General features: G+C 43.2%; 1 protein-coding gene across 5 annotated transcripts in view; it reads left to right on the forward strand.

Annotated features, from left to right (window-relative positions):
- The window catches only part of rprd1b (regulation of nuclear pre-mRNA domain containing 1B), a 29,340-nt gene that overhangs the window by 1,264 nt on the left and 13,403 nt on the right, over positions 1 to 14,673 (forward strand). For 3 of the 5 annotated variants that reach the window (XM_078418971.1, XM_078418972.1, XM_078418974.1), the window contains exons 2-4: positions 6,048 to 6,177; positions 7,695 to 7,828; positions 14,319 to 14,483. In XM_078418971.1, coding sequence (XP_078275097.1) covers positions 6,048 to 6,177; positions 7,695 to 7,828; positions 14,319 to 14,483 — 429 coding nt within the window. The remainder of the gene's footprint in view (positions 1 to 6,047; positions 6,178 to 7,694; positions 7,829 to 14,318; positions 14,484 to 14,673) is intronic. The other 2 variants (XM_078418975.1, XM_078418976.1) reach the window with 1 other exon arrangement.

Raw genomic sequence — 14,673 nt, forward strand, 5'->3', positions numbered from 1 at the left:
AGCGGGTCATGCGGCATCTTTTTTTCCCAATTACCTCCAAATCTATGGAGAAGGAAATAGATGGTCGTGACCCGAAACGCCACCTATTCCTTTCTCCAGAGATGCTGTGTGACCTGCTGAGTTACTCCAGCTTTTGGTCACCTATTCCTTTCTCCAGTGATGCTGTGTGACCGACCCGCTGAGTTACTTCCAGGTTCAGCGATCTTCAGCATCAGGACGGGGTGTTGCGATGGGGAGGGATTGATATTCGGGTCGCTGAAATGACCACGCTTCTTTTTAAATAACTACAAACACAAACACATCATCATTGGTCCAAAAACGCTCACCAAATCCACCCAAAACTTCATCCTCAATATTGATGGTCTCCCAGTATCCACCTCCCCTCACATCTGGAATCTTGGAATCATCTTTGATCAATCCCTCTCCTTCGATAAACACATCAAACACATCACAAAGACAGCCTTCTTCCACCTCAAAAACATCGCCCGTCTCCATCCATCCCTCTCCTCCACAGCTGCAGAAACCCTCATCCACGCCTTCATCACCTCCCGTCTGGACTATTGCAACAGCCTCCTCTATGGCTCACCCTCAAAAATCATCAGTAAACTTCAATACATTCAAAACTCCGCTGCCCGTCTACTCACCCACTCCCCGATCCGTGACCATATCACCCCCGTCCTTTACAAGCTCCACTGGCTCCCCATCCCCCAGAGAATCCAGTACAAAATCCTCCTCATGACCTACAAAGCCCTCCATAACCTGGCCCCATCCTACCTGACTGACCTCCTCCACAGGCACACTCCCACCTGCACGCTCTGCTGCTGCCAACCTTCTGTCCCCCCCCATCCGGACCAAACTCAGATCCTGGGGGGACAGGACTTTCTCCATCGCTGCTCCCACCCTCTGGAACTCACTACCCCAAACCGTCAGAGACTCCTCACTCACCACATTCAAAACATCACTGAAGTCTCACCTGTTCAGCACTGCCTTCAACCACTGACCGTCACCTCATCTTCTGTCTCCTTCTTCTGTTCGCTTACTTATTTATCTATTTATTTTCTTCTCTATGTTCTAGTAATCCCTGTAAAGCGTCTTTGAATGTTTGAAAAGCGCTATATAAATGTAATGCATTATTATTATTATTTACTTCCTGTAGCAAAGATTAAACTGATACACGCCACCTGTGACATCCCCTCAGTACCACCGTGGATTGTCAGTTCAGGTTTCACTCGATAAGGACTTGGACCCCCACCCTCCCTTAATCTTTTAAAAACTTTTTTGAATGAGTTGTTTAGATGGATGTCAACTGCTAATACTTGGTTGTATTCCAATGTGATGCCGTTAAGTTTTATTCCTGGGTTTTATTGTGGTCAGACTAGAAGAAACATTTTTTTAAAATTTGAACTGAAAATGTTTGAAATGGATATAGCCCAATTATTATATTAGCACATTGTCAAGCTTGAACTATTGCCCATGCTACACATTTCTGCAGTGGTGCTAGGATTATTGTACAAAATTCTTGTGAAATAGACTACTTTTGAAACTAATGGTAATGAGTATTTCAGTAATTCAATTGTAGAATTTACTTCAAACAAGTAATTTGCGTATTGTCATAACTGATGTAGTATGTGAATGCCGCTAGGGCAACAGATGGTCAGATCAAGATCCCTATACGTAACAACTGGGACGTGAAAATGGCACCAAACAGGCAACTCTGTATTCCGTTTCAGTGTACTACTGCTATACACTTGTACTGTATCTGAGATGCTTATTTAATACGTATCTAACTGCTTATACGTGATACGTACTGAACTGTATACAAAAATGAATTTCACTGCTCCTGTGACAAATAAAGTACCATACCATAGTTTCTTTCCAGCTGTTAAGCGGCAACTGATTCATCCTACCAACAACTAGAGAGCAGTATAAGAAAATAACTCCAGATGCTGGTACAAATCGAAGGTTTTTATTCACAAAATGCTGGAGTAACTCAGCAGGTCAGGCAGCATCTCGGGAGAGAAGGAATGGGTGACGTTTCGGGTTGAGACCCTTCTTCAGACTGATGTCAGGGGAGTGGGCAGTACAGAGATAAAATGTAGTCGGAGACAGTAAGACTGGTAGGAGAAGGGGGAGGGGATGGAGAGAGAGGGAAAGCAAGGGCTACTTGAAGTTAGAGAAGTCAATATTCATACCGCTGGGGAGTAATCTACCCAAGCGAAATATGAGGTGCTGTTCCTCCAATTTGTGCTGGGCCTCACTCTGACAATGGAGGAGGCCCAGGACAGAAAGGCCAGTGTGGAAATGGGAGTGGGAGTTAAAGGGTTGAGCATCCGGAAGATCAGGTAGGTTTGGGCAAACTGAGCCGAGTTGTTCAGCGAAACAATCGTCGAGCCGGTGCCTGGTCTCGCCGATGTACAGGAGTCCACACCTGGAACAGCGGATAAAGTTGAGATTGGAGGAGGTGCAAGTGAACCTCTGCCTCACCTGAAAAGACTGTCGGGTTCCTTGGATGGAGATTGGAGGAGGTGCAAGTGAACCTCTGCCTCAGCTCAAAAGACTGTCGGGGTCCTTGGATGGAGTCGAGGGGGGGAGGTATAGGGCATCTCCTGCGGTTGCAGGGAAAAGTTCCTGTGGAAGGGGTGGTTTGGGTGGGAAGGGACGAGTTGACCAGGGAGTTGCGGAGGGAACGGTCTCTTTGGAAAGCAGAAAGGAGTGGAGATGGGAAGATGTGGCTAGTAATGGGATCCTGTTGGAAGTGGCAAATTATGGGAGGTTTATGTGCTGTATGCGATGACTGTTGGGGTGGAAGGTGAGAATAAGTGGGACTGTCCTTGTTAAGAATGGGGGGAGAGGGAGCATGAGTGGAGCTGCGGGATATCGAGGAGACCCTAGTGAGACCCTCATCTATAACGGAAGAGAGGAACCCCTGTTCCCTAAAGAATGAAGACATCTCCGATGACCTGGCATGGAACACCTCATCCTGGGTGCAGATGCGGCATAGATGGAGGAATTGAGAGTAGGGGATAGAGTCTTTACAGGATGCAGGGTGGGAAGATGTATAGTCTAGATTGCTATGGGAGTCAGTAGGTTTGTAGTAGATGTCGGTCAATAGTCTGTCTCCTGTGATGGAGATGGTGAGATCTAGAAAAGGTAGGGAGATATTGGAGATGGTCCAAGTGAATTTGAGTGCAGGATGGAAATTAGTCGTGAAGTTGATGAAGTCCATGAGTTCTGTATAGGTGCAGGAGGCAGCACCGATGCAATAGTCAATGTAGCATAGGTAGAGTTCGAGTATGGGGCCTGTGTACGTCTGGGACAGTGATTGTTCGACGTACCCTACAAAGAGGCAGGCATAGCTGGGGCCCTTGTGAGTGCCCGTAGCTACTCCATGGATTTGGAGGAAGTGTGAAGAATCGAAGGAGAAGTTGTTAAGAGTAAGGACCAGCTCTGCTAGGCAGAGGAGAGTGTTAGTAGACAGAAAGTGGCTGGTCCTGCAGTCAATAGACAATAGGTGCAGGAGTAGGCCATTCAGCCCTTCGAGCCAGCACCGCCATTCAATGCGATCATGGCTGATCACTCTCAATCAGTACCCCGTTCCTGCCTTCTCCCCATACCCCCTCACTCCGCTATCCTTAAGAGCTCTATCCAGCTCTCTCTTGAAAGCATCCAACGAACTGGCCTCCACTGCCTTCTGAGGCAGAGAATTCCACACCTTCACCACTCTCTGACTGAAAAAGTTCTTCCTCATCTCCGTTCTAAATGGCCTACCCCTTATTCTTAAACTGTGGCCTCTTGTTCTGGACTCCCCCAACATTGGGAACATGTTTCCTGCCTCTAATGTGTCCAATCCCCTAATTATCTTATATGTTTCAATAAGATCCCCCTCATCCTTCTAAATTCCAGTGTATACAAGCCTAATTGCTCCAGCCTTTCAACATACGACAGTCCCGCCATTCCGGGATTTAACCTAGTGAACCTACGCTGCACGCCCTCAATAGCAAGAATATCCTTCCTCAAATTTGGAGGCCAAAACTGCACACAGTACTCCAGGTGCGGTCTCACCAGGGACCGGTACAACTGTAGAAGGACCTCTTTGCTCCTATACTCAACTCCTCTTGTTATGAAGGCCAACATTCCATTGGCTTTCTTCACTGCCTGCTGTACCTGCATGCTTCCTTTCAGTGACTGATGCACTAGGACACCCAGATCTCGTTGAACATCCCCTCTTCCTAACTTGACACCATTCAGATAATAATCTGCCTTTCTATTCTTACTTCCAAAGTGAATAACCTCACACTTATCTACATTAAACTGCATCTGCCATGTATCCGCCCACTCACACAACCTGTCCAAGTCACCCTGCAGCCTTATTGCATCTTCCTCACAATTCACACTACCCCCCAGCTTAGTATCATCTGCAAATTTGCTAATGGTACTTTTAATCCCTTCATCTAAGTCATTAATGTATATCGTAAATAGCTGGGGTCCCAGCACCGAACCTTGCGGTACCCCACTGGTCACTGCCTGCCATTCCGAAAGGGACCCATTTATCCCCACTCTTTGCTTTCTGTCTGTCAACCAATTTTCTATCCATGTCAGTACCCTACCCCCAATACCATGTGCTCTAATTTTGCCCACTAATCTCCTATGTGGGACCTTGTCGAAGGCTTTCTGAAAGTCGAGGTACACCACATCCACTGACTCTCCCCTGTCAATTTTCCTAGTTACATCCTCAAAAAATTCCAGTAGATTTGTCAAGCATGATTTCCCCTTCGTAAATCCATGCTGACTCGGAATGATCCTGTTACTGCTATCCAAATGCTCAGCAATTTCGTCTTTTATAATTGACTCCAGCATCTTCCCCACCACTGATGTCAGACTAACTGGTCTATAATTACCCGTTTTCTCTCTCCCTCCTTTCTTAAAAAGTGGGATAACATTTGCTATCCTCCAATCCACAGGAACTGATCCTGAATCTATAGAACATTGAAAAATGATCTCCAATGCTTCTACTATTTCTAGAGCCACCTCCTTAAGTACCCTGGGATGCAGACCATCAGGCCCTGGGAATTTATCAGCCTTCAGTCCCATCAGTCTACCCAAAACCATTTCCTGCCTAATGTGGATTTCCTTCAGTTCCTCCATCACCCTAGTCGAGGAAGAAACGGAGGGCTTTAAGACCTTCCTGGTGGGAGATGATGTAGAGTGACTGAATATCCATAGTAAAGATGAGGTAGTGGGGCCTGGAAAATTGAAGTAATTGAAGATGACTTTCCGTCCTGGGCCTCCTCCATTGTCAGAGTGAGACCCAGTGCAAATTGGAGGAACAGCGCCTTATATATTGCTTGGGTAGCTTACACCCCAGCGGTATGATCATTGCGTTCTCTAACTTCACGTAGCCCTTGCTTTCCCTCGCTCTCCATCCACCTCCCCCTTCTTCTACCAGTTTACTGTCTCTGACTACATTTTATCTCCCCTGACATCAGTCTGAAGAAGTGTCTCAACCCAAAACGTTACCCACTCCTTCTCTCCAGAGAGGCTGCCTGTCCTGCTGAGTTACTCCAGCATTTTGTGTCTATCTTCCATTTAAGACATGGATTATAAGGAATAATTATTTTTCTCAGAAATTTACGAATGTTTGGAATTCTCTTCCCAAAAGGCTAGTAGAAGATTAGTTTATGATTATTTCTAGGGTAAAGGCATGCTTAATTATGTGTGGAGTGGTGGGGGGAGAAAGTTACCATCGGTATGCAGGAGTCCAAAGTTTAGGTTACGGTCAAATCAGCCAAGATCTCATTAAATGGCAGAAAAGGCTTGAGGGTCTGAAGAAGGGTCTCGACTCGAATTATCACCCATTCTCTCCAGAGGTGCTGCCTGTCCCATTGAGTTACTCCAGCATTTTATGTCTATCTTGAGGGACTGACCAGCCTTGTTCTCCCGATTTTCATGTTTAAACCAAACTGTTAGTAAGAGTACAATTATATTTGTTATCTATATGAATGTCTGTATATTTTACATTGACAGAAACTTTTCTTAACCACATCTAGCTAAACCAAGCAGGAAATTGACATTCATCTATCTGGCTAATGACGTCATTCAGAACAGTAAGAGGAAAGGTCCTGAATTCACCAAGGCCTTTGAAGGAGTTCTGGTGGATGCATTTTCACATGTTGCCAGGTACGGTTTTTAACCCAAATCAAAAATATTGAGGAATGATGGGGGGCTGTTTGTCAGTAGGAAGGAAGCTGCCTTGAGTTCCTGTCCTCTAAAGAAGCTGGAAATGTCCTTCTGGAATGTAGACCCATCTACTGAGGTACAACTAATCAATCTCCACAGACAGAGCTCTATATGGGTCTGTTGTAAGTAACCAAGGAAATAGAAACACTGCTACAATTATAAAAATGAGTATGGTATACTATGTGCAGTTACACATAAAGAATGGCATTGATATACACTGATCAGCCAAAAAACATTATGGCCACCTGCCGAATATGCTGTTGGTCCTCCGTGTGCCACCCAAAAAAAGCGCCGACCCGCCGAGGCATGGACTCCAAGACCCCTGAAGGTGTCCTGTGGTATCTGGTACCAAAACATTAGCAGCAGATCCTTCAAGTCCTGTAAGTTGCGAGGTGGAGCCACCATGGATTGGATTTGTCGATCCAGCACATCCCACAGATGCTCAATCGGATTGAGATCTGAAGAATTTGGAGGCCAGGGCCACACCGTGAACACTTCATCATGTTCCTCTAAACATTTCCGTACAATGTGTGCAGTGTAGTAGGGCGCATTATCCTGCTGAAAGAGGCCACTCCCAGGAAATACTATTGCCATGAAGGGGTGTACCTGGTGTGCAACGATGTTTAGGTAGGTGACACGTGTCAAATTGACGTCCACATAAATGGTCAGACCCAGAGTTTCCCAGCAGAACATTGCCCAGAGCATCACACTCCCTCCACTGGCTTCTCGTCTTCCCACAGTCGGTTCGGACCAGACGGGATAGCCTTCGATACCCTCACGCATCGATGAGCCTTGGCGCCCAACACCCTGTCGCTGGTTTGTGGTTTGTCCCTCGTCGGCCCACTGTTGGTAGGTACTCACCACTGCTGACCGGGAGCACCCCACAAGCCTTGCCATTTCAGAGATGCTCTGACCCAGTCGTCTGGCCATAACAATTTGGCCCTTGTCAAAGTCGCTCAGGTCTTTACTCCTGCCCATTTCTCCTGCATCCAACACATCAAGAAATGAATGTTCACTTGCTGCCTAATACATCCCACCCCTTGACAGGTACCATTGTAACAAGATAACCAATGTTATTCACTTCACATGTCAGTGGTCATAATGTTTTGGCTGATCGGTATATTATTCAGTGTATTTACGTCACATTAAAGTGTGTGATCTGTGAATGTTCCTTGAAGTATCACAGTTTTGCATTATTTTACAAAGTCTGACTGATGTGAGATAGGCAGGCTTAGTAAAATCTTCTCTTCATCAAAAAAATAGTTTTTGTAAACACAAACGATTTAAGCCCATTTTTCAAAGGTTTATTCCAACATACATAATTGCATTCTTTGCCAAACCTTACTGATTTGTCAATGCTAAATATGTTTCATTTGCCGCACTATATTGTCAAGTGCCACAATATTAGCAGAATTCACTCAAAATGAAAATGTTAACCTTTATTTCTCTTTTCCTAGAGAATCTGAGCAAAGCTGTAAGAAGCAAATGGAACGAGTCCTGAACATATGGCAAGAAAGAGCTGTGTATGATCCTGACTTTATTCAGCAACTTAAGTTAACTGTGGACGAGTCCAGCAGTCCAGTTTCTGTAGGTATGTTCATCCTAAATTGAAGTTAAAGTGGTTACATTGCATGCAAAGATGTGAGTCGGGCATGTTACTTTTCTCGTAACCAGTATTTGGTTATATTAAACTGCTTGTTAACCTTTACTGTAAAGTGAGATTATACAATGCAGTTGCATGGGGACAGCTATTTAAACCAACCAGTGAGCCTGTTTAGAAAAATTTACATTCGGTGTGTAAGTATTTAAGAAATGCAAGTAGTGTATTTCTTTGAGCCAGATTCTGTGTGTTCATTATTGCAAAGTCTGGAATATTTGAGAACCAGTTATTCCTGGTCTCAATCTCCATGTACATAGAGGTGTGGTTAGCAGATGAGTCTGTTTGCTATTTTATCATTTTAGAAGGAAACTATGGAGTCAAATATATCATAAGAGATGTTTTAATTGATAGAGTCAATATAGAATTGGGAATATTCTCAGAATAGGACCTAAATTTGTTGCGAGTAGAAATGGGAAAATTTACGTCCTACGTGTAGAAATGCTTCCCTCTACCAATCTCATTAAAGAAAATCAAGCAAGATGAAATACTTACCGAGAATAGGAGAAACTAAGAGGTAGAAATACAATATTGGCATAATATGTTATGTGCTACTGTGGTTAATGAAAAATGCCTAGGCATGGATTCCTGCTTGTACAGCAGGTGGAGTTAACCAGGTAGACTGAATTCAGGCCAAGTTGCGACTTGGTAACTGATCAGTGTTGATTTGCATAGGACTGTATTTGAGTACAATTGAATGGAATGGAAAATATTAGTGTTATTTTGATAATCGATTTTGAACTGAAACAGTATGATGTTAGCACTCTTTGCATGTTTATTTAAGTTAAAGATAATTGCAGAAACAGGTAAAGTGTGACGTGCTATGTTATGAGCTACATACAGGAAGCAGTGATGAAACCAGATGAAATGTGAGTTGAATATTATTTCAAAGCCCTTTAATAGTGATTTGGGTTTTAAATGCCCAACCAAATAGATCTATCTTTAGAAAAAACAGTTTTGTGGGGATACGTCATTAAACTATGGTAAAACAACTATTTTAAACTTGTTATTAAGTTTATTTTGCCCTTCTCTAGTTGTCACAATCATAATGAAGTTAAACTGCAACATAAATTAAAGATTGAGCAAAGCCAATCCAGCTTGCCATTTATTCGGTGTATTTAGTTTTTAACAAACCATATACACTTTGTTACTGTGTAAGGCTGAAAGAAGCACTGAACCATTCAGTAATGTACTGGAAATAAAGATGTACAAAATATGAAATAATTTGAGTGCCTTTAATCATGATGGTTCACCGTAGTTTTGAGCTGCATAATTGTCATAATCGGGAGGTTGAATTGTTAATTGTGTTATCAAGCCAATAAATTAAGCATTTAAAAAAAAACTCCACCCTGTACATGGGAGGAAAAAATATTATTGGTATAACATTTGGATTTAACAATTTCAGAAATGATTTATTGGCAGCTAAAATTACTATCACAAATCCCTTATCAAAACTATTAAATGTTTAAAAAAGGTTGATGAGAAATCCAAAATAAATGTTATCTAAACTAATGATTTGAAGCAAGGAATTGAAGTATGGGGATTACATACTGCTGTCTGTGAAGTTGCATTGATAATGCTATAAATAAAGTATTTGGAGAATGAGGCGATGAGGTACAATTGACAGAAATATTTAATCATTAGGTCATAAGGGATAGGAGTAGAATTAAGCCATTCAGACCATCGTCTACTCTGCCATTCAATCATGATTGATCTCTCCCTCCTAACCCCATTCTCTTGCCTTCTCTCCATAACCTCTGACACTTGTACTAATCAAGAATCTGTCGCTGCCTAAAAAATATTCACTGACTAGAACTAGCAAAGAATTCCACAGATTCACCACCCTCTGACTATATAAATTTCTCCTCATCTCCTTCCTAAAAGAATGTCTTTTAATTCTGAGGCTATGACTTCCAGTCATAGGCTCTCCTACTAGTGGAAACATCCTCTCTACATCCACTCTATCCAAGCCTGTCACTATTCTGTACATTTCAATGTCCCCCCTCATTCTTCTAAACTCCAGCGAGTACAGGCCCAGTGCCGACAAACCCTTATCATAGGTTAACCTACTGATTCCTGGGATCATTCTTGTAAATCTCCTCTGGACCCTCTCCAGAGCCAGCCAATTCTTCCTTTGACATGGTGCCCAAAATTGTTCACAATATTCCAAATGTGGCCTTACCAGCGCCTTATAGAGCCTCAACATTGCATCCCTATTTTTGTGTACAAGCCCTCTTGAAATAAATGCTAGCTTTCTTTACTATTGATTCTACTTGCAGATTGGGTATCCTACACCAGCTCTCCAAGTCCCTTTGCACTTCCGATTTCTAGATTCTCACCCCATTTAGAAAATAGTTTACACCTTTATTCCTACTACCAAAATGCATGACTCCACACTTTGCTACACTATATTCCTTCTGCCACTTCTCTGCCCACTCTGCCAACCTGTCCGTCCTTCTGCAGAATCCCTAAACCACCTGCCCCTCCACCTATTATCGTATCATCCGCAAGCTTTGCCACAAAGCCTTAAATCCCCTCGCCCAAATCATTAATATACAATGTGAAGAGTAGCGGCCCCAAGCATCGAACCTTGCAGAACTCCACCAGTCACTGATAGCCAACCAGAAAACTCCTGTTAGTTTTGCCTTGCTTTGTTGTTTAGAATATCCATCGCCTTCTCTCCATTAAATTTATAATTATAATAGAGAAAGTTAATTGGAAGGTTAAATTGATAATTGTGTTATCAAGCCAATAAATTAAGTAGGTTTGTAAAAATTCAATTTGCTTTGATGTAACAGCAGTGTTAATTTTATCTGTACTTTGCTAAAAAATAATGTTTTATGAATTGGTTATAAAAACATTATTGCTCTGATGTAACTAAAGATATAACAACGAACACGCTTTCACTTGACGTTATGTGTTACGCCTCCATTTGCTTTTTATTTGGGAAATACCTTGGACTTCTAATGTTACCGTTCTGTGGTAAATGCTCGAAGGAATCCAATTGTTCAAAATATTGTAAATATGATGTGTCCGGTAATGCATATTAGTGTGTTTGCCTTTTCTGCTTGTCTTATCATTCCAAATCAGAGGATTATTTCACTGAATAATGTATGCTATATTCATCACTTGAAAATTTTGGCATGGTGATGCAGCGATAGAGTTGCTGCCTCACAGCGCCAGACACTCTGGTTCGATCCTGACTGCCGGTGCTGTCTGTATGGAGTTTGTAGGCCTTATGGAGCCTCAACATTACATCCCTGCTTTTGTATACAAGGCCTAAAAAGTGGTATAATGTCATCGGGGCTATATATGAGTAATTTATTAATACTTGTCAAAGTACTTATTTCTGAGAATCAAGATGGATTAGGCTGTCACTCGCTACCACTACTCTACGACCACATCTTGACCCAGACTCGCTACCACATACTCTACGACCACATCTTGACCCAGACTCGCTACCACACTCCCCCTCTGTGATTTCTCCTGCCCTCCTACTCTACGACCACATCTTGACCCAGACTCGCTACCACAGCCACATCTGCTTCCTTGGGACTTGCCTGCGCCTCCATCTTCTGCCTCGTGGTTTCCCCTCCAATTTCCATCCTGCCCTTAAATATACCTGGACTATCTCTGACATCTCCCTCCCGTTTCTGGACCTCACCATCTCCATCACAGGAGAAAAACTAGTGACGGACATTTACTACAAGCCCACCGACTCGCACAGCTATCTGGACTACACTTCTTCCCACCCGGTCCCCTGCAAAAAGTCTATCCCCTACTCCCAATTCCTCCGTCTACGTTGCATCTGCGCCCGGGATGAGGTGTTTCAGACTAGGGCTTCCGAGATGTCCTCGTTTTTTCAGAAAACGGGGCTTCCCCTCCTCCATTATAGATGAGGCTCTCACTAGGGTCTCTTCTACATCCCGCAACTCCGCTCTTGCTCCCCCTCCCCCCACTCGCAACAAGGACAGGATCCCCCTCGTTCTCACCTTCCACCCCACCAGCCAGCGGATCCAACATATTATCCACCAACATTTCCGTCACCTACAACAGGACCCCACCACTGGCCATATCTTCCCATCCCCTTTCCTCTCTGCGTTCCGCAGAGACAGTTCCCTCCGCAACTCCCTGGTCCACTCGTCCCTTCCTACCCAAACCACCCTAACCCCGGGCACTTTCCCTTGCAACCGCACGAGATGCAACACCTGTCCCTTTACCTCCCCCCTCAACTCCATCAAAGGACCCAAACAGTCTTTCCAGGTGAGACAGAGGTTCACCTGCACCTCCTCCAACCTCATCTATTGCATCCGCTGCTCTAGATGTCAACTTATTTATATCGGCGAAACCAAGAGCAGGCTCGGCGATCGCTTCGCTGAACACCTGCGCTCGGTCCGCATTAACGCAACTGATCTCCCGGTGGCCCAGCACTTTAACTCCCCCTCCCATTCCCAGTCTGACCTCTCTGTCATGGGCCTCCTCCAGTGCCATAGTGAGGCCCGCCGGAAATTGGAGGAGCAGCACCTCATATTTCGCCTGGGCAGTTTGCGGCCCGGTGGTATGAACGTTGACTTCTCCAACTTCAGATAGCTCCTCTGTCCCTCCCTTCCCCTCCTCCTTCCCAGATCTCCCTCTATCTTCCTGTCTCCACCTATATCCTTCCTTTGTCCCACCCCCGACATCAGTCTGAAGAAGGGTCTCGACCCGAAACGTCACCCATTCCTTCTCTCCCGAGATGCTGCCTGACCTGCTGAGTTACTCCAGCATTTTGTGAATAAATGGATTAGGCTGTCAATAGTTTGCTCAATGGAAGAAGAAAAAATGGAAGAAAAATTATTTGACAACAATATTTAACTGGAGCTGTGCTTAGTCCATACATTGCTTTCAGTTTCACTGTCGTTATTACTGCAAGATCCACTATACATTCAGGATAGATTGCATAAGCTATAGAACAGAGCTCCTAGAGAAATGTTTTGAAAGATAAGCTGTAACAATATTAGTAATTGAGATGAGAGGAGCAAAGTTATGTAACTTTGTTTTGAAAGCAAAGGAACTAGAGCTCTAGCTCATATGGAATATTAAACCCTGATGCCAAAAACTACAGCTTTTGCAATAAAATGGTCTGGCAAGTGTGAAGCATTAAAAAAACACAAAATGCTGGAGTAACTCAGCGGGTCAGGTAGCATCACTGGAGGACATGGAAAGGTGACGTTTCAGGTGGGGGACTTCTTCAGACTGATGCTGATCTTGTTTTCCATGAAGGGAAATCCTCAGTCCTTTTCCTTTATGAATTTGTAATGCAGGTATAATGAATTAAATTAAAGAAGTGGGGTTGGCTGTAGTTGAAACATACAATTGCTACAAAAATATGCACAACTGAATTGGGCAAGATTTGCAAAAGGAGGTAACAGATGGAAAGACAGTTGCAGCCATTGTTAAAACTATAATCAAGAACATTTGGTTTTATTTTTCCTTGCTTTCCTCTGAATATAAATATTTCTACTGTTTAATCTACACTGCATTTATTGAGAACATTGAAAGCTTTTCTGTATTGAACAAGCTAAATGTAATGAAATGTAGTCAAATTTCTCAATAGATTTGCACTGCTGTATTGAGACGGCTAACCATGTAAATTGCGCTTCCATTGATATGAAATTAACCGAATGCTTCCCAGCCAGTGGTACTTCCAATCTATTTTATTGTCTGCTTTCACTGATTTGGATTTAGAAGTTGGCAGCACATTCTGAACAAAATCGGTCAATAAACATTTTGTATGGCAAAGTATATTGGGGCCATATGAACATTTAAGTTCTCAGTATAAACTAATCAGGACTATTTCTCAAAAATTATTAGCAGCTGCTTTGAACATTCAATACCGTTGCCATCTTTTTTCCACGTTCCTTAAACCAACAAAAATTGGTTGTGAACTGCATTGAAAACATTCACTGATCTGCTGGGTAAAACAAGCAAGATATTTTTTATGTGTAAGAAGGAACTGCAGATGCTGGTTTAAACCGAAGATAGACACAAAAAGCTGGAGCAACTCAGCGGGGCAGGCAGCATCGCTGGAGAGAAGAATGGACCGAAGGGTCTCGCCCCAAAACGTCACCCACTTCCTTCTCTCTAGAGATGCTGCGCTGAGTTGCTCCAGCCTTTTGTGTCGATCTAAGATCATTTTTATTCCCAATTAGTTATCAGCTTCAGGCCAATAGAAATGCCTTGTGTTCATTTCCTGCCTTCCACCTTTTTTTGATATTTATACTAACTAAAAAATCCCCAGTATTTTGTATAATTTCATGGTGCAATTTTTTTGGCTGAACTGCAGTTTAAAGTAGAGGATCAAAGAAGAATTTTATATGTACAGTGAAAACTAATATTTACTACCATAGTAATTACCTGCTGACAGCAAATTTAATCTTTGCAGACAGTGCTGGTTCTAAAGTCGCACATGGTCATCTACCATCTTGCCCATCATCCAGTGAAAGGCAGTCTCAATCTAACAGAGTTCGTAATATTGAGATTGTGAAAGGTCATGAATCAGCAACATCTGACTCTTCATCCAGCATCTCGTCTGAAGCCAGATATATAGGTCAGTAGGTTTCCAGAGAGCCTGTAGTACACCACCTCTATCTAAAGACGTTGGAATAATTGCATAAACAGTTTAAGTTGTCTCTGACATGTGAAGTTCAGATGCATCCTAAAATGTTGTTTATAGAATTATTCTATCTTTTTTGTGGTTGGTTGTGACGATGCAAATTGATTGGTGTGGCTCAGGGTAT

Source organism: Rhinoraja longicauda, chromosome 22 (assembly GCF_053455715.1).
Source record: "Rhinoraja longicauda isolate Sanriku21f chromosome 22, sRhiLon1.1, whole genome shotgun sequence".
Taxonomy (NCBI): Eukaryota; Metazoa; Chordata; class Chondrichthyes; order Rajiformes; family Arhynchobatidae; genus Rhinoraja; species Rhinoraja longicauda.